Below are 21435 nucleotides of genomic sequence, written 5' to 3' on the forward strand. Positions count from 1 at the left end.
ACATGTGTAATTACACAATATCACATCTACATAGTCAATCTAATCAGGACAGCAATAAACAGCACTTTTCATGGGGACTAATTTGTTGTAAAATTAAGACTAAAACATGTCTGTTGTTTTGTCGATCAATCGATGAATCACCTAGTTGTTTAAACCCTTGTGTTGACTTCGGGTCACATTGGCCTGTTTTAAATTTTTGTTTTATATCAGAAAATATGGGACGTAGAAATAAGCGCTGAAAATGTGTAGAGGAAAAAATGTAAAATTTAAAACGTTAGAAAAAGCAAAAACAAATTGTGAAAAAAAGGCATCACAAATGTCAGAAAAAAAAGTTTTCTTTTTTTCAAGGTTGAAGGGAAGACAACACAAGGGTTAAGCAATAGATGTCAAAAATGACTATAACAATTTGAGACTACAACTAATGATTCATTATCGTTACTCACTGTTATCAATTTAGTTTTCATTTAATGATTTTTTTCAACATAACTAACCTTTTTTCAATTAATTATTTAGCATAAAGTATGAAAAAAGGACATTTTTAGAGTCTGTCTACATGTATGTAACAGACTCTAAAGATGTTCTTAGGTGACAGAAAAGAAAAATGCAATTTCACATCATTTTGGACCGTTATCATTTTATATATCTGGGTCTAAAACGTTGGAAAATCTAGAGCAGATGATGAATAAGTAACACTCAAAAAGCTTAAAGACGAAACTTGCTGAAGAAGCCCACTGGGGACCGACTACGATCATCTGAGAAAAGTCCTTTAGTTAGTTTTGATGCTCACATTGATTACAAATCCATTCAGCTTAGGTGGTGCCTGGGTGCTGCGCCTACGCCTTATAACAGTAGGGAAAACGCTGACTTCCTTTTCAGAGATAACCCGGGACCTTTAGTTCAGGTTCAGAAGATAGTGGTAGATAGTAGCACAGATAGTGGTGTTATGTACCATGGTTGATCCATGGTCAGTACGGATCAACACTACACTAACGACATTATGGTTAAGTTTAGGCGACAAAAAATTAGCGTTATGCGGCGACGACAGTAAAGTTTCAGCACCAAAACGACTAGTTAGGTTTAGGGAAAAGATCGTGGTTTGGATTTTAAACACTCCCAAGGAACAGGCATTTCCGGGGCGGTCCGTAATCCGAACCGTGAGTTTTGTGATCCATCGCACCGCTATTAACAGAATGTGAAGCTTCAAACTGTCATAAATAAGCTTAATTGACAAATATGTTTTATTAGTAGTAATAGGTTGGTGTGGTTGTCTATTGAACAATGAAAAAGGTGGTTGAATGAGATGCGTTTTGTCATTTCAGCTACATCCATGTGTGTGTGTGTGTCTAACTGTTCTTATTGTGTAACAGGGCAGCAGCAATAAAGAACAGAGCACTTGTAACGACCGCATTTGCTTGGAGTGTAAATTTACATGGTGGTATGCAAATGTGCAATTGTGATCTCCCACTCGCAAGTCCAGTTCTGCACCACTGAGCGCAGAAATGCAGTTGTTCAGTGGTACAGTAGCAGGAATGAAAAGATAAATAAATACCCTTGTGCAAACTCTCTCCCCGTCTCTGGGCTTTGACATCACAGCCGTGGTTTCATGTGCTGCTGCAAACTGCAGACCAAAAAGGACAGATGGATCAATAATGTTCAAATTCAATATTACCATAAAGTCCTGTTGCCATAATGACCTAACCCGCCCCCCCCCCCCGTTCTCACACAGGCAGGCTCTTTTCCTGTCTCTCTCCAGCCTGACGCCAGCAGGCATGTTTGCGTGAGCACGTCATTTAGATGCTCAGCTCTGATTGGACAGTTATTTTCTCCCTTTGCCACTATGCTGCGGTGCACTGAAGTAGCTCAAATTCGGAGGTATCAAAGGAATAGCACTTATTTAGAATGACATGGTAAAAGTTTGTTTTATCTCTTATATATATATATATATATATATATATATATATAAATATATGACAAGGAACAAATCATCACAACTATAAGCAGACATATTGATGAGACTCAATATGATGAACAATATCTTTAGGATCTAGAGATTGCAGCAGGTCCTGTAGTCTCTGGACGCTTCAGGCTGTTTTCCTCCCTGTGATGATGATGATGATGATGATGATGATGATGATGATGGTGATGATGCCTTAGTCATGTTTACTTTATGACTCATCCGAATCTCTCCCTCCCTCTATCCCTCCTTTTTGCCTCTCCACCCCTCCCCTACCTCCTCCACCCTTCTCTCTCTCCCACGCTCTCTGCCCATCTCTTCATCCCCTCTTTTTATATGACATCATCACCCTTGGTCCCACTCCTCCCCCCTCATACTGTAACATCATCTCTCCTTCCTCACCCATCCATCCCTTTGTCCCCCACCCTCAATCTCTTATTCCACTCCATTGCTTCTCTCATTTGACCCATCATTTTCTTTCCTTCTATCTTTGCATCTCCTCTCTGTCATCGTCTTTGCTCCCTGAATCTCCAACCATCCTCCCCCCATCCATCCATCCATCCTCCCCTCTCCCCCCTCCTCCTCCCAGGATGTTGCGGTGGCTGGTTTGTGGTCGGTTGGGTCCAGTCTGGATGTGGAAGGCGCTGCTGCTCTTCGTTGCCATTGGGTTTGCTGGGCAGCTGTTGGGGGTCATCTTCAACAAGAGGTATCTTATATCATGTACTCATATTTTTATTTTTTTATTTTAGCTTTAGCTGCCGTTTCAGTTATACTGTATCTTTTGCATTGCATTTGTTAGCCTTACAACATGGACACACCAGCACTTTAAATTAATATTCTGTGGACACAGACAGCAGATTGACCCAGCCGGGGACATCACATCATGATCATAGACTGTGCCTTCTATGGTTGCAATGGCACTGCGCTAGGCTAAACGCTAAAGAGAGAAAGTTGCCAATTTCCAACCCTTCTGAAGCAAGTCATTCAGCGGAGTTTACCTGCGGGTAAACACAAACTGGTGCCATTCATCTGCATGAACTGCAGTACACAGAGCATCTGTAATTACTATTAACTATTGTTATTCTGTTCTTTCTTATTAGTGGGAATGCTGTTCAGCACATTTCCCAGCGAAACGCAGAGCAAACCACTTTTTTAAATCGCTGATATGCCCACATTTTTAAGTTTATCAACATAAATTTTACATGAATACGTTCACAAAGGCCTTGTGGTGGTCACGATTACATCATTTCACCGATACCCCTTATCGTTTTAGCAGTCTGAGGCTGTATTTGAGAGCTTGCTCTGTGTCTTTGAATAGCTCCAGTGGGGCACAGCTGACAGTTTCAGCAGGTGACACGGTCGTTAACCTGATTAAAGATCAAAGAGATCTCATCACAGACTTCAAAGGGTGTTTTCACTGGTCGTACGTTACCATGACAACACTTTCACTGACAGTCAACTTGAATACCATAGATATAGAACAATAGATATGACGTGTAATTCATACTTGCCATTCCAGGATGGAACCACTTGGCGGCCATCTTACCAGGGTTAAGTTTTAGAATTGCTTCAATTGGAATCAATGGGGAAAGAGGCTCATGTTGTCTTTATAATCCTTATATTTTTCTACCAATACATCAATAGTGGTTTTAAGAGTAATGACTGTAAGACAACTGTGCCTTTCTAGAAAGAAACAAAAAATAGAGATTTGGGTGGAATTTTGATTGATATAGCTCCAAGAGAACAAGTAATTCGTTCGATTATAAAGATAATCTCATAATTTTGCATTTATACTGCAGGTAATAATTTTATTTTTTCAATTTTGCCTGAACTTAATATGTAAAAACTTTCTTTGGTATTCTGAATGGCTAATATACATTAAACAATATTTTTTAACGTAGAAATCCTAAACAGATTCAGTATTATGGTCTATAGAGCGGTAGTTACGATAAGACACGAGAGAAACATCCAACTGTAATTTATTAATACATTTATTTATGTGTGTAGATTTTATCTCAACTATAAGACCACATTTCCCATCAACCCCGCTACTTCCTGTTTAGCGTTTGTTTTCATCCTGTCAACCGGCCGGCATGGAGTTAGTTTTGACGATGAGTGGAGTAGTTGAAGAGCCTTGCTAGCTTCAATGAGTTTTTGTTGATAAAGACTATAATGACTTCACCAGAGCTGATGGACTTGTCGCAATTTTCATTGCGCTAACGTTATGTTATGGAAATTACATTTACGATAGTAATGCGGAGACTTTGCTGCTGAAGTAGGAATCCTTTCTGGATTGAAGTTACTTTACCTCATCAAGACATGGATTATTAACTTTTAATTTGCTTTACTGAAAGGAAAATCGTGTAAAGGCATGAGGTAAGCTGACAACACTAGATGTTAATATATGATGAGTGACAGCAGGATTCAACATGGCTAATGTTTGGGGAGCTAACGTTAGCTGGTGAAAATGTAACGTTAAGTGCGGCTGGTCAGTTAGGGCTCTGTGTTGCTGGATGTGGCTAATGTTGATTTGTGTAACGTAACTTTACTCTATTTTTTAACTTTACGCTTGCTGGATTTGTCTTGAGATATTATAAAATGAGATTTAGGAGTAAAGAAGAGTACTTGTCGTTAACTTTAATTTAATTGAAAACTTAACACAGATTGAGTGAAATCAGCCGCAGCAGTCAATGTAGGGGTAATATTAACGACGTGTTCAAAAAAACTGTTATAACGTTAACGTTACTAAATGTCTTATTTGAGGTCAAAAATCAATCAACTAAAAAAAAATCAATCAATTAAAACAATGTTTGCTGTTCATAAATGCTGTTAAGAGCTAGCTAGCAATCACCAATAACTGACATCTCAGCCGGTCCGTTAACAGTTGCTAGGTAAAGTAACTAGCTAGCTAGCTCACCAACTTTTCCATTATGCCAGTTATGCCATTTGTTATGACGTCATGTCATATCTATTGTTCTATATCTATGTTGAATACTACAGGCAGTAATACGAACATTAGTCTATATCTTTTGCGTTCCACTTCTGTCTGTCTCTGTCCGTCTGTTTGTTTCTCTCTGTCCGTCTGTTTGTTTCTCTCTGTCTATCTCTGTCTCTCTCTGTCTATTCCTCTCTCTCTCTCTCTCTCTCTGTCTATTCTTTCCTCTGTCTGTCTATTCCTCTCTCTCTCCCTGTCTGTCTATTCCTCTCTATCTCTCGCTCTCTCTCTCTCTCTCTCTCTCTCTCTCTCTCTCTCTCTCTCTCTCTCTCTCTCTGTATTTTCCTCTCTCTTTCTCTCTCTGTCTGTCTATTCCTCTCTCTCTCCCTGTCTGTCTATTCCTCTCTATCTCTCGCGCTCTCTCTCTCTCTCTCTCTCTCTCTCTCTGTATTTTCCTCTCTCTCTCTCTGTCTGTCTATCCTCTCTCTCCTGTCTCTATTCTCTCTCTCCCTGTCTGTCATTCTCTCTCTCTCTCTCTCTCTCTCTCTCTCTCTCTCTCTCTCTCTCTCTCTCTCTGTCTATTCCTCTCTCTTTCTCTCTCTGTCTGTCTATTCCTCTCTCTCTCTCTTTGTCTATTCCTCTCTCTCTCTCTTTGTCTATTCCTCTCTCTCTCTCTTTGTCTATTCCCCTCTCTCTCTCTCTCTCTCTCTCTCTCTCTCTCTCTCTCTCTCTCTCTCTCTCTCTCAGCTTAATAAGGTAATGCAGTTCATCTTCCAACTGACAAGTTGAAAAGTTTTTCAGCAGTGCAATCTATTTGAGATTTTTCAAACAATTTATTTCATATTTCCACATTTTCATCTGTTTTTCATAGCATTTGTAAGTCTTCCAGACTCAATCATAATTTCAGTTAGAAAATAAATTATTTTATATATTTGTGGTGTTATTCAACTTTTTAATGAAATTCATGTTAATTGAAACCATTCATACTTTTTCAACTATTCTCACTACTTCAACTTCTTCTTACTGATTTAAGCTATTCATCCAGTTTAGCTTTAGCAATTCAGCTATTCAGCATTCCCACGCATTTTCTGCAGGAAATGCATTTTCTAGTTTTTCCCTAAAGCTGCCAGCTTACGCTAGCGCTAGGAAGGTCTGGCTAGTCCACACAGCATTCTGGGATGGGAGAAAAACGTGTTCTGGTTTATTGGCATTTCTTTAAACCAATCACAATCGTCTTGGGCGGAGCTAAGCACCGGACGCAGTGACAGTGTCTCTGCAAAATAGCCTCGGGAAGGAACTTGTTTTGGTGGAACATGTGTACGTTCAAGAGTAGTTTTAGTCGTGCAACAGAAAACTCAGATTGGACAGATAGTCTAGCTAGCTGTCTGGATTTACCCTGCAGAGATCTGAGGAGCAGTTAACCATAGTCCTCAGAAATCCACCAGAGGTTAGAACACCAACACAAAGAAAACGTCGTGGATATAGACTAGCGCTAGCTTGCTTGCTTGGTTGACAAGGTGCTAGAGCCGGGCCGATATTAGGCATTTTCCAAACTATTGGTATCGGCATTTATAATAGCTGATAAATGAATATTTAAAAAATAAAATAAAAACGGACGAAACCCCCTTCAACCGTGTTATGAGTGTTGGCGTTGCGTAGTTTGTTCGCCAGAGGGTACTCTACAACGTCCCTGTTGGCAACACTCTTTGATTTTTTTGTTGTCGTTATTGTTTTTGTTCAAAGGACTTTGAGTTTCATATCTTAAGTTTGTATTTTTATAAATTTTATTTATGAGAACTTTAATACATTTTGATGTTCCTCTGTTCTGTCGTGACAATAAAACAAAACAAACAAAAACAAGTTTATTTTTAAACTGCATTATATTATTTTAGTGTGGACTCATAAATAACTACAAATAACTAATGTTAGGGAAATCTGTTTATGTTTTGTAACACATTTCTGGATTATTTTTTTTTAATATATATCGGCCGATATATCGGATTTTTAAATCACCAAATATTTGTATCGGCCTTAAAAATCCTTCATCGGTCGGACTCTACAAGGTGCTACCGAAAGTTTTTTTTTTTTTTTTTTTTTTTAAGATTATTTTTTGGGGCTTTTTTCCCTTTATTAGATAGTGACAGTGGATAGACAGGGAAGGGGGAGAGAGACGGGGGATGACATGCAGCAAAGGGCAGCAGGTCGGATTCGAACCCGCGCCGCTGCAAAGGACTCTTACTACATGGGGAGCGCGCTCTTACTGGGTGAGCTAGAGGCCGCCCCGAGGTGCTACCGAAAGTTTAAGACGAAAACACGGACAACACCTCAAAAAAAGTTCATGGCTATTTAAATGCACACAGTGCCATGGTTAGCATTGCTAAGCCTCTGTCCAGCTTGACAGGTCGGCGTGTCGTCACGCCCCTAAAACATCCCATGTTTTATCTTATCTTATTTTAAAATAATGTTTACTGATAAATTAAGTGAGAGGTAGGGTCATTCTTTTTTACAGTGTATGATCATGATTCAGTTGCTTTCAGTGAGTTCTTATCATTGAAAGGAGTGTGTGCTTCTAGACTTAATTTTATCATGAAATTGAGGCACAAACTGTTGCTATCACGCCTTTTAAATATGACTGCTGCTCCTGTGTACGTGCACAGCTGATTACCACAGCAGCATGAGATGACTGTTTTTCAGCTTGTTCAGCTGTCTGCTCACCATGTGACAGTGGCAACCACAAGAACCACACTGAGGAACTGAGGAGAAACATACGGCAGCTGAATGTACACAACACTTATTTACCAAACAAAGAATCGTTGTGTTCAAAGACTTGGCTTGAGCAATATATTGGCTTTACAGTTGGATTATGTACATGATATTAGTTAAGTGTGTCTCTTCCTAACCATAATATACTACTATTTAACCCTTGTGTTGTCTTCCCGTCAACCTTGAAAAAAAACCTTGTTTTTGCTTTTTCCAGCGTTTTAAATTGTTAAATTTTTCTTCTACACATTTTCAGTGCTTATTTCTACGTCCCATATTTTCTGATATAAAACAAATTTTGTTTTTTTAGTACAACTAATAGGGCTGAACAAGTTGGGGGGAAAAAATCTAATCATGCCAGATATTACGATTATGATTTGATTTGCGATTTCTTTCTGCGACATATTGCACCTTCTATGATCATGTTAAATAAAGTCATGAAAAATAAATGAAAGATCCACTGAAGATAGGACATTTCTGTAAACAATCTGTGACATGTAACATTATTCCAGCATGTATCTTATGAAAAAACAGTAAATATAATAATGGAAAGTAGATAAATGGATCAAATGTTACACCAAACATTCAACTAAATATTCACATTCGATTCACGATTAGCTAATCGCATGCTTTCAAATCGCAATTTCGATTTGAAAACGATTAATCGTTCAGCCCTAGCAACTAATCATATTTTTCATTGTCAATTTATCTGTTAATGCTTTTTTTTGATTAGTCAATTAATGATTTGATCAACAGACAAATATGTATTGGCCTGCGTAGTCTGAAGATTATTGAAGTCTGACTTTTTAAAGCCAAACTTTGCCTTCACTGTGAATGAAGCAACACTTTTCCACAGATTTCGTCATGGTTTGGCCCTTACTCTGTATGGAGGAAATATTTATTCATACAGGCACGCTGCAAGAAGCTCACACAACAACAGAAACTGTTTCCATGGGACACTAAAATGTGATGCACACGGCTTGGGACACGCTTGTTGTTGCCATGGTTTGTGGCTTATGAAGTTATTGAGGTCGCGCTATCTGTCAGTGATGCTGACAGATAGCACTGACAGATAGATTGATATCCAAATTTGAAAAATGGGTCATTTTAAACATTGTTAATATTGATGACAATGTGTTCAAACGTAAAACAAGCCATATTTCAGTAAATAAACTTGTCCATGATTCTATTGAGAGACTTCCAGCTGACAGTGGTGTCTGTGAGCATCACTGGCCGGCCGGCAGAGAGGCGATCCCGGCCGCCACCAGCTGGCTGTCTCGTCAGACTGAAGCTTCTGACAACAATGGAGAAAATGTGCAGTTGGCCATCAATGTTTGTAAAACTGCCCATATTCAAACTCTACACAGTTAATTGCTCGCATAAAAAAGTCTCAATAGTGAATTTAGTGGTGAAATAGCAGACAAAAATTTTAAGAAGTTTCCAGTTGCTGCTGCTACGGCAAACTCCTGATCTAGATTATAGAATAGATTGCTTTTTTATAATTTCCATCTGCTATTTCACACACGTTTTCCGTTTGAACACATTATCATCAATATTAACAAGGTTTAAAATGACCCATTTTTCAAATTTGGATATCGTTTCAAAATCGGAAATCAAATGAACGAAAAAGTACACAGGCTGTACAAAAGGCCGTCAATCAGGAGTGATTGTTGTGAGTACATGTCAGAGAATAGCGCGGACACGCACCTCACACCGCGCGCACCACCCGGAGAAAAAAGTGAGAGAAAGAAAAAAGGAGAGGTCGCAGTTCGGACGATGACTACCCGGTTGAGATTGTGTGTGTGTGTGTGTGTGTGTGTGTGTGTGTGTGTGTGACGAAGTTGGAAACCAGAATCATCTTTAAATCCAGTCCTAATCTAGTCCTCACTAGCACAGGCCCAATTATAGTAACTACATGAAAACTTCACTGTTGTTGCATGAAATGTGGTTTGTGTTTAGCCTACATCATCAGTTCAGAAAACGCTTCAGGACATCGTATTTATGTATATATCTGATATGTTTGGCATTTAATCTCATATATTGTGTTACTTTTATCGAGAAATAAATACTTTTAAATCCAAAAACATCGTTCTTGTGACTTAACAATACCTCTGAAGTAACTTTTAAGACGTGGTTTAAGGTAGCACCGGAGAATTTCTGTTTACTGTTGCCAAGCAACCGGGGGTAGGCTAGGCAGGTTTCCTTTCAATCTCTGTTATTTCGTAGCAACACTCATTTTCTTACTTTTGTGTTCTTTTTGCTCCACTCTTCGCTCTCTTTAGGTCCTTTCTTTTCTTTCGCTTCGTTTTATGGTTCTGCGGAGGCACCACGCAGCTGATGTTTATACGTGCTCTGGTGTGTGCATCGAGCATGTGGGTGTGTGTGGTAGAGCGAGGTAGAAGTGAGAGAGTGACGGCGATTTTCTTCGGAGCGAGTAGTGACTCTAGAGTCATAGTGAGAGAAACAAAGTGTCTCCCCTGTTCTTTCTGACCACGGTGGGAAATCTGGAGCAGGAGAAGTTAACCCTCTCCTTGATTTCATGTTGTTTATGGAGAAGGAGAACCAGGAAATGAGTCGGGGGAAATCCAACGCTACCAAGTGATGTGTATTTTTCGAGAGGTACATCAAAGAGTATAGACGTAACAAGAGGAGAAACTCAATGGAACTGCAGCTCCGCCATCTTGGACTGAATGTAACACAACGTTCTATTGAGTTTCTCCTCTTGTTTCTATACTCTTTGGGTACATGTCGGGCGGGATGCAACGCAAACAAAATATCGCGTAATTATCGCGAGACTTTCGGTATAATATCGTGCAACGTGATATCGCGATAAAGATATTGAGTCGATATATTGTGCACCCCTATAGTAAACATACACACCCGGTCACGGCAATGATAAAGCAGTTGCAAGTGTGGTTAAAATTTTAAGTTAAACATTTTTAATACAATTTTCAAAACTCCACGCAGACGGCGTTCGCTGCAATACAGTATAATGGTGACCTGAAAGTGGTCGCGGTGCGGTTACACTTCCTCTTAGACAGACAAGCAGTGTTCTCCATGCCCTTTTGACTGACTGACAGGCTGGAGATTGTAAGGACAGGCAACTTCTTTTCTCTAGCACATTCTATAGCACAAGAAAATAAATAAAAACAGAATAAGATACAAGAATAAAAGTTTCAGAGCAGTGAAAGAAATTTTGAATGATTTGATTTGATAGTTTTTAGGGACGGGTTTGGGAGGGGGGAGGGTGGGGTTTTATCTTGTGTGGTGTGAGAAATGTTCTAAATAAATAACAAGATGTTCTAAGTAAATATATCTATATCTATCATATATTCAGTATGTTGTTCACGCTTTACAGTAAGATAACATGTACTGATACTTTTAAGGGGTTTGGGAGTTTATTTTAACGGTCATTTTTTTTTCTCAAAGGACAGTTTGAACAGATATAGTAAATGATTTTGATAATAATACTGACTTACTGCACACAAGAAGACCATAATACTGAAGACAATTATTAACCCTCAAGTAGTCTTTGACTTGACTTCAACCTCTTTTGTCCTGTGGAGCAGAGGCCCTCTTCAAAGCTAACTATTTAACTCCTTCACTCTAACCTCTAAACATCTGGGTCCAAGGGCCCTGAGGGAGGTTCAGGTTGCAGTCCCTCTGCCTGTTGAGATCATTTCTGTGGTGTGGTCAGAGCATAACAACTGGCTTTTAAAAGTATGCTGCCTTCTAACTGACCTACGCATTAAAGCCTGCTGGATTTTTGAGTGTGACGCCAATACTGATACTTAAAATAAGGATCCCTTAGATTTAACTATTAAAAAGTTAAAGAACATGCCATTTTAGAACTGAGTCATGCACTATGGAACATATTTTATGTAAAAATTCTCACACCTTCTCATGCCTAACAAAGAGTTGGTTGTTGAGTAAACAAGTTTGCACACACCTATAAGATACTGTATTTATGTGTGTGTGTGTGTGTGTGTGTGTGTGTGTGTGAGAGAGTATGAGTGTGTGTGTGTGTGTGTGTGAGAGAGTATGAGTGTGTGTGTGTGTGTGTGTGTCTGTCTGTGTGTGTGTATCCTTGTATGAATAAATATCTAGAGTTGCATGTACTCCTAAGCTGCTGCTGAATTGTTTGAGTGGGTGTGCTGGGAGGGGGGTTGATGGCACCCCTGTTTTTTGCTTAACGGCCTGTTTTTAATTACTATGGACACCATGTCATTTATAATCCTGTGAAATTTATATTTAAAATTGTTAATTGTTTTTTAATTTGTCATACCTGCCCAGGGACTACAGGTTGAAATTAGCAATTGTTGCTATAACCTGGCCCAAGACATATTCTCTTGTTTTAACAAGTTTAATGTTTATTTGTGCATTGTCCCTGTTTCAAATAAATCAATTTCCAATTCCAATGCACTTACCGGCCAGGCTCTACTATGCACCTACCTGCAACCTTCTACTCATACATCCCAAAAAGCTTTTTGTAGCTCACAAGAATGACGACACAGCTCAGCAGTCTAAGTGTCTTTGAGTTAATAATGACAAAGTTGATGAACAAAAATTGTTGTCTTGAGTTGTTGGTTAGCATTTACTTCTACAATCAGATTGTTTTAATCATTAGTTTAAAATGTCAGTGCAAAAAATGCAGAAATATTTGAACATTTTTTTAAAAAAGTAGTTCAAATCAAAGCTGCATTAATTGATTGTTTGGCCACTTGGGGGCTGCAAAGCAAACAACATTGACATATCACCTTATTAAGTCATGTTGAACATGTTAGCAAACAGTTGCCTATGTACAATACATATCCAGCAGACGCAGAGCAACATAACCTTTTATTTAGAGTCATGTTTTTGTCCATCTGATGTAAGTTAGTCCAATATTCACTCTCGTTTTAGCTCTGGTTTTGGTCTCCACCAACTTCTGAGAAAAATATGTGTCTCTTTAGTTGCTAAATGCTCCCCTATGTTCACCAACTAGTTTCTAACTGTGTCTGTCTGCTGTTAGGTGCTGGGCAGGTAGTATACAGTGGGTTTATCAGAGCTTTTTTCCACTAAAAACAGCTGCCTGCTGCTGCTGGAAACCTAGTTAATGAGATTTTACCAGAAAACCGAAGCAAAAAGGACCTAAATGCCCTGTAGAGCTGAGGGGAACTACAGAGATGTTGATAATTCTCTGTAGGCTCATCACTACAAGCGACACCTTTAACATTACATGGAGTCATTTGATCATTTGCTGCATTTGTAGGATTTTCTACACATATTTGAAATCTGATCTAAAGTTAATATGCTCCCTACCTCTTCCCTGTCGTTCAGCAGTGTCCAATCAGCCGGCCGCTCCATCTTCTCCTCCCCCGATGCCCAGGGGCCCTCTCTGGGCTCCTGTCAGCCCCACACCCACATCATGTTCCTCAAGACCCATAAGACGGCCAGCAGCACCGTGCTCAACATGCTCTACCGCTTCGGGGAAGAGCGTGACTTGCGCTTTGCCCTGCCACTGGGCTACCAGCTGGGCTACCCACTACCATTCAACGCTCACAGGGTCAAAGGTTACAGAGGTCCCAGAGCCGTGGAATTCCACATCATGGGCAATCACATGAGATTTAATAAGGCTGAGGTGAGTTATTCAATAGAGGAGAGGGGGAAAGTGGCGTGACTTCGCGGATGTTGATGATGGGATGTTCTGTAGTGATGAGGATACATTGTTAGGGCTGGGTATCGTTCAAAATGTATCTTGGTAGAAGCATGCTGCAGGCATTTTTCGATACCTGATACTGCAGAGGCAATTCATTGCCTAAAAAGTATTGAATTCCGTACCCAGCCCTATACATTGTAATATAAAGCAGCCCTGTCTCCTTAAAATTACATTCCCCTACAACTAAACTGCATTCTCAATTACGTTTTGTGGGAAATACATTTTGTCCGGGATTACATTTGTCTTTGACGTACCTCAAATAACTTTCTAATCAAAGTCCGCAAAAATGTTGGGAGGAGGTGTGAAAGGAAGCATGAGGAAGCATTACCTGAATTTTCCCAGTCGGGAACTCATTTTTCCATAATGTCCGACACCACTTGAATGCAACACATGCCCTATCTCGGAATGTTAACAAAAGTGAAAAATTATTTCTGTATCTGCCCCGTCATTCGGATTCCGCACCAAAGTATAATTTCATGTTAATCTGGCCTGTTATTTCATCTGTAATCCTGCTGACAAACAAACAGCAAAACCGAGCCAAAGGTGAAAAATAATTTGTGTATCCGCCCCATGATTTGAAGCTGCTCCGAAATGTAATGGGTTCTTCTTTGGCCCATGCCACACCCTTCCACCAAGTGTCGTGAAAATCGGGCTTGTTTTCCGTAATACTGCTGACAGAAAACATTATCTCCTTGGTAGAAGTAACAGTGGTTACTGGTGATCATTTTCCAGAAAAAACAAATCTCATTAGAACCAAATAAATTATACAACTGTTGTAGTTGAATTGCATCACATTAAGAACACTCCAAGTAACTCAAGTTCTCCTTTTCTGTTTCTTAGACGGAGAAGGTGATGCCTGCAGACACGTTCTATTTCTCTATCATCAGGGACCCAGTCGCTCTGGCTGAGTCCTCCTTTGCCTATTATAAAGAGGTCGCGCCTGCCTTTCGGAAAGCCAAAAGCTTGGGCGACTTTGCTGACAACCCTAAGAAATACTACGACCCCCGCCTCCGCAACAACCACTACGCCCGGAACCTGTTGTGGTTTGACTTTGGCATGGACCACAATGCTAATTTCTCTGTGGCACTGGCTCAGCGCGCCGAGGCCATGATCCGCCGCACCTTCAAGCTGATTCTGGTGTCTGAGTACTTTGACCAGTCCATGATCCTGCTGAGACACGCCCTCTGCTGGCCCCTGGACGCTGTCGTCTCATTCAGCCTCAATGCTCGGCAGCAGAAGCCCAGTGTCATCGGGGGGGTGAGCGGGAGCTGGGTGGGCAAAGCGGCGGCGGCGGCCGGCGTTGGTGGTAGAGTGGTACGTTCCCAAGCCAAGACGCTGACCAATGTTACGGAGGAACAGCGGGAGAAGCTGCGGCAATGGAACGCCCTGGACTGGCACTTATATAAATCCTTCAACCGGACCTTCTGGGGGGAAATCAATAGGTTCGGTCACGCCCAGATGGAGCAGGAAGTAGCTCTTCTCAGGATGCGGCGGGAAGATCTGGCTCGGGTTTGTCTCAGGGATGGCGGAAAGCCTGTAGAGTCGCACCGGATCCGAGACAAAAACATCCGCCCGTACCAGAGTGGATTGGTGAAAATTCTCGGCTACGAGCTCCAGCTGGGGCTGGACAACGCCACCAGGACGGCCTGTCTGAGGATGATCAGACCTGAGATCCAGTACAAAGACGTGCTGGATGCTAAACAGTTCCCGCGGGCTCTGGCGGCCCAACCCCAGCCAGGCCAACAGAACCAGGGCCTGATGGTAGCGGCAGGTGGCTCTCTTTCAAGACAAGACTCGTCCAGGACAGGAGAGAGGCTGGTAGGGGGAGAGGCTGTGGGGAGGACGGTGGAGGAGGGGGAGAGGGACTGGGATGGGAGCCGCTTAATGAGGAGGAACCTGACTTTAATACGAGGGCAAGAAAAAGGAAGATGAGGTTTGAGGTGAGTCTCGTTCCCAAATATGGCACCTTTGGTCTATGGACATACGGACTAATGACACTGAAAACTGAGCCAAATGTGGTTTATACATGAGAAAACAAAAAGCTCCTCCTTTGTACTTCCACTTTTTGGTTGTTTGCTTGTTTTCTTAAAAACTGTCTTTGCTTTTACTTGGTGTCATTCTCGTGGACTTGACCCTTGACCACTGAGAGCCTGGAATGCTTTCATGGCATGCGGTAACAAGTTGAAGGAAGAAAATGAAAGGACCACTTTGTTTTTTTAGAAGGAGAAGCACTCTAAAAGTTTTGTCAGGTACCTTCTGCGAGGCTGTTGTATTCCCTGTTCATATTAATATTTTTAAGAGTTAAGATGTTCACGTTGTCCTCGGTGCACATGCTTGAAACTTCTCAACGTAAAGGTACATTTAGCCCCAGTTTTTGCCTCTCATGCTGTACCATTACATTGAGTCACTGAGCTAAGCACCTGTTTTCTCTCCAAGACAAACAATGCAATCTGGCTCAAGAAACATTCTGCTTGCTGCACGATACCTGTTTCCAAAGACTGTATTTATTAATCAAAACAAAGACTATAGCTGGAAATGTCATATTTCCCTTCGCAATGTAAATTTACAAATTTAAATTATTTATTGTCAGCCATACTTGTCTATATTGATATTCCTTTCAATTATTTTATATTTTCATACCATATTATGCATTTATGTTGTATATCATGTACAAAACGAGCAAGGAGATATGTTATTTCCCTCTACCTGAATAAGGAAACCTTTTATCGTGCAGTGGATAGATTGTTATTTTCATTCAGGGTCTTTGTGACAATTCTAAATGTTGTTGAACCACCTTCTGGGTTTTTCAAAGATTGCTGGGTATTTTTCAGAAAGCTGCATGCTTAGCTCTGTGACTCTACGGTAATACATGAGAGGCACAAACTGGGGTTAACGTATGTATACAACACTCATTTTCCTTTGCTGATATGATTCGTAAAGTCAGTATAGGCTGGTACTTGTTAATGAACAAGTAGTAGGATAATGTTCCTATTCCTGTCTTGAAAAACGCTTTCAGTAGTCAGTATTGAGCCTGTGTAGAACGGAAAACCGCTTCTTAAATATCCCTTTATAATACAAGAGGGGAAAACCGCCCGAGGCCTGTGCTTCTGTTCTGAATGCTTGAATCTCAGCGGCCTGCAGGAGGCTGGTTAATGTCAGCATTTGGGCACATTCCTTCCTTTCACTATCTGCTGATATCTGTCGACACATACAGGAACATTACCATGGAGTTCCATTCCTTTGTCATAATGCCAGGTATTGAAAGTATGGGCCAAAAAATATCTCAAGACAGCTGCATGTTAAAGATGCACACCCTGATTCTAATAATGACCTGAACTCCCCCAGAATTCCTCCCAAGTAAACTTTGAATAATGGGCCTGCAGGAATTTGAGGAATTTTAGGTTGCTGTATGGTCAGACAGCTCACTAACATACTCCCCTAACTAACTTAAAAAACAATAAAAAGTAGAATACGACCAACAAAATAGGCAATACATACAAAGAAATCACTAAACATTATGACAAAAACACAACTCATATCGCCGCAAATAAGCATTTGGGCACAAAACAGCTTTGCTTTGCTTGTGTCAAATGGCCTGTGATAGCTTCCTGTAACAAATGAGACCATGGTCAAAACGATGGGTAGAACTCTCTCAGACTGATGATGACCTTCGTCCTAATGTTGCAGCTGTTCATCTCAGCACTGTTGCGTTTTAAAACGTGGAGCTCGTCACATTCATAGACTTCAAAATTAGAGGACGCAGCAGCCGTGATGTCACTGGTTTGTGGACTGACATTTCGAAGCCTTCGAGTCTGACGATACAAGCGTCGCCATCTTCGTTTTTTTTGCAAACGCATGTGACTATTTTTGACGAGAGGGTGGAGCTGGGGTGGGTGACGCGGACAAGCCAGTGTTGTTTATGGTTGCAGTGGTGCTGCGCTAAGCTAAACGCTAAAGGGGGGAATGTTGCAGATTTTCAACCCCTCTAAAGCAATGTCAGCGGACCTCCGGGGACTGCCGCCATTCATCTGCATGTACGGCAGAACAGAAAACCAGCAAACTTTCCCTTAAAGTTACCAGCTAATGCTAGATAGCTTGGTTGGCATAATGGTGGAGAAGCCATTTTAAGGCAAATGTTCCAATTAACTTTGATGAAGTGAAAACACACAGTGAGAGGGTCAAAGTTTAGGACGACAAAAGAAAAATGTACGGCTGCAGACAGGTTCTGACTTGACAGTCTTGTGCATATTGCCTACAGTCAAGTCAACACAGAATTGCTACATTGTTGCGTAAATGTACATGTGTGTGCTCGCTGAGCATCGTCTGACTGGTTTTTCTAAACGGCTCTTGTCGAGAACTCCAAGAATACTAAAAACCGTGACCCTCACCTTGGCACAAAATGGAAATAATCGTTAGTTGCAGCCCTAGTTGCTTCTTTAACTTTACTTGTAGTGTTTTCAACTGACATTAGTGACACTCTGTGACAGACAGCAGTGCCCCAGTCAGTGCACTCAGTGGTACGAGTCTTAGAACACTTGACCATCAGATTGCGACCTATTTTTTTGGTCCCTGAATGCCTTTTCTCAGTTTCTGGATTTTGTTGACTATTTGTTCAGCGTTTCTGTCGTACCCCGCTGTAGCCATCTCGCTCTGTATTTGTTCACACAGTAACACTGATTTTGCACTTGAAGCTCAGTCGAGTTTATTCTCAAGTTCGGTGGAGGACCACAATGCGACCAAAGCAAAGCTTTGTCAACATCTGTTAAATTTAGAAAAAGATCAATTTCTCCGTTAGTTTATCTCACTTCAATTTTATTGCTGCAAAATGGTCAAGCAGACAAACTGACCAACACTGTCATAACAACCGGTCATAAATGTATGCACCTGACAAACTGAACTGGTTGTATTACAGCCTAGTCCACCTCAATTAAATGCAAACAGGTATGCACTGCTGTGCTATGTATTACAGATACAGTATTGCCACGGAAGATATCGCAATACTATGCTGTATCGATTTCAAACCCCTAAGACTTAAAGCATTTCAAATCACTTTTTGCTTTTTCTTTGTGAGTCGGCCCTTTATTTAAAGCATACAAAACATAAATGGAAACATTTTAAAGTTGACTTTACTGATTTAGGAAGTTCATTGTGTCTGTAGAAGCAGTGGGCAGCCACTACTTGCGTTACCTAACCTGGTTGTCATGTGGTGTGTAAAGGAAAGCAGAGCATACAGGATGCCCATGGCAGCGCCGGCTGTGTATAAGCAGTCAGAGCACTTCAAAGTGACTCATGTGTCTGCTGTGGTTTCCACTTACTGCTGTCAGTCATTGCAACACCACACAGTCTTTCCTGTGCTGAAAAACAGCAACGTGAACCCTTTAGTCACCATGGTCTCATTTTTGTAATGCCATGCAGTCAAGCCATTTGAGAACGATATTTAGAGATGGATATTTTGCAGGTATGGGGGGTCTAGGAAGGACTCCAGAAAAGAGCCATTACGAGCCATGTAGATTTTGCTTACAGTATATGGCGGTATGCCAGATCACAATATTCAGTATTGTTTATTCATATTTTGGCACTGTTTTCTGTTTTAGTGAATAATTGTGTGGACACCTAGCCTGTCTTGGATCAGATGTTACAGTTTGGAGCTGCGGCTGAAATGAGAATTTAATTAGAGAGCTGATATGATCTGAAAGTAATACTATGACCAATCACAATTGAGTATTTTCCATGGCCATAGAGACAGAGCGCATTTAAGTCCCGCCCCCCGCCGGAGGGGAAAACAACTCTCCGCTCTCTATTGACTTATATTGCGTTGTTGTAAGTTTATTTGATTAGGACAATGCACATTAATCAACATTTCTGTAAATGCGCCAGTGTTAGCCAGTCGGCTAATTGCATGTCTTTATGGTGGGAAGAAACCGGAGCACCCGGAGGAAACCCACGCAAACACGGGGAGAACATGCAAACTCCACACAGAAAGGCCTGGAACGACCTGGATTCAAACCCAGAACCTTCTTGCTGTGAGGCAGAAGTGCTAACCACTGAGCCACCGTGCTGCCTGGAGCGTGGAGATGCCACCTCAATTCCGTCTGCTAGCAAACAACACAAAAAGGTCTAAAAGCTCCTGTGTGGTGTGATGCACTACCAACATAGTAAAGAACCCATTAACTTAAGTTTTTATAAGCTGCCGAACCGAAGACAGAAGTGGATTCAGACGTGAGGAATCAGCAGAGAGAATGGGAAGGCACTAAGTTAACGTCATGCCCAACTTTACATGTGCAGCGAGCACTTTGTTACCAAGTCAAATATCCAAATACCAGTTTTAGGCTAACTATATTTCTGTAAGTTAAGCTCAAGCATGTAACACCATATCCAGCTTGTGTTATAGGGGAATGTGGAAAAAACAAGAAAGCTATGCAGTATTATGTTTGCAAGTGCCTTAGCTTGCTAACACATAGCTAACATTAGCTTACTAACAGCTAACTTGCCCTCTCTGGTAGACAAAGGGTGCTAAAATCTAATGTATTTAGATAACTACAGGCACTTTGTTAGCGTTTTAGCTGTTAGTTGCATATTGTGGCGCCGATTGTTTCCCCTCCAGTGGGCATGGTTTTCAGAGTATGACGCGATGCGCTCTGTCTTTATGATATAAATGTAGTATTAGATACAGATGATATGACATTCAATATTGAACACAACAAGCGTAACTGTTAACACATTTTCTTTTTGCACGTTGTGCAAGAACATATTTGCCATTTACAGTATAAAAAAGTGTTGGAAAAGGATTTGACAACTTGTTAGAAGACTTTGGGAAAATTGTGAAAAGTTGCCACCAAGCTAAACCCACTGTCACTCCACAAGATTTATAGTGCGTTCCATTTACCTCGGAACTCTGAAGCCGGAGCTGGGAATGACGTCACACCCGAGTTGAATGCGTTCCATTTAACAAGTCGGATTTTTCGTTGTGGGGATTAGCTCTAGCCAGGTTAGCCATTGTTAACAATACCAGTTGATAACACATTACGCCGTTTTTGTGCGCACAAACAGCGTAGCAACATGTCGACAGATAGAAGATGGACAGGACTGTGTTTACGACTGGTTTAGTGAGACACAGATAACACAGAAGTGTTAAACTGTATGTTACTACAGCTTTCACTACTGTTGATGCCATGTTGGGTTTTGAACTCGGGGTACTGCGAGGTTGTGAGAGTTCCGAGCTCGGAAATTCGACTTCCGAGTACAAATGGCACGCAGTATTAAACTCTGAAGCACATGAATCAGCTGCACATATGGAATGAAGGTCTGGAAACTCTGATTGTGGGTCTCCAACTTTGAACATTTGACTGACTGATGCTAATATTCCCAAACAAAGAGTCCTTTCACAGAGAAAAAGTGTGTACTCTCCGTGCTGTGCAGTGTGAATAGTGTCACCTTACAGCAGTCGGCTCTCAGGGGGGGATTGGCTGTACTGCTTTGTGTGTTATGGCTGCCTCCTCTGTTTCCCTCCATGAATAGGAGATTGTTAATCAGCTTATCAGTCACTTAGTTTAGCAATGAGTCAAAGGGTTGATAAAGAATTAACCAAGATTTTAAATTAAAGGGACATACCCGTGTTTATTCATGTCCCCTCCTTCCAGGCAAACATCGGTTTATATTTATTTCCCTATAATCTGAACATAATCCATCATTACAGTGACCTTTATATGGAATATGGAGCCTAAACAATAGCTAACCCTGATCCAAGACCATCACAGGCAACCCATTCTCATGAACGTCTTCGTATGATATCGTAGGAACACTTATGCACAACAATTTGTGTGATAGCCTACGGAATTAGGCGATCGCCGGCTGGTCACGTGACAACCTGTCGCATGACAGTTAAGTTTAGCGGTCTTTACAGTTAAATTTAGCCGAGGAAAGGTTACTGGGAGTCAGGTACTGGTCACTGTGAGGTTACGGTCGCTTCAGGGGCCGCTACAGTTGAGTTCACCGTCATGCGGTAACGACATTTAAGTTTGGGCACCAAAACAACTAGTTAAGATTGGAAAAATGATTGTGGTTTGGGTTAAAACACCGGTTCCCTTA

At 41.1% G+C, this 21435-nt stretch overlaps 1 protein-coding gene across 4 annotated transcripts in view; it reads left to right on the forward strand.

Annotated features, from left to right (window-relative positions):
* The window catches only part of gal3st4 (galactose-3-O-sulfotransferase 4), a 43230-nt gene extending 27288 nt beyond the window's left edge, over window positions 1-15942 (forward strand). For 2 of the 4 annotated variants that reach the window (XM_035993751.1, XM_031279495.2), the window contains exons 2-4: window positions 2544-2660; window positions 12972-13269; window positions 14188-15942. In XM_035993751.1, coding sequence (XP_035849644.1) covers window positions 2545-2660; window positions 12972-13269; window positions 14188-15279 — 1506 coding nt within the window. In that variant the 5' untranslated portion in view covers window position 2544 and the 3' untranslated portion in view covers window positions 15280-15942. Of the gene's footprint in view, window positions 1-2543; window positions 2661-12968; window positions 13270-14187 lie in introns of all 4 variants that reach the window. The other 2 variants (XM_031279496.2, XM_031279494.2) reach the window with 1 other exon arrangement.
* Window positions 15943-21435: the final 5493 nt, after the last annotated feature.

The sequence above is a fragment of the Sander lucioperca genome, chromosome 17, assembly GCF_008315115.2.
Source record: "Sander lucioperca isolate FBNREF2018 chromosome 17, SLUC_FBN_1.2, whole genome shotgun sequence".
Lineage (NCBI taxonomy): Eukaryota > Metazoa > Chordata > Actinopteri > Perciformes > Percidae > Sander > Sander lucioperca.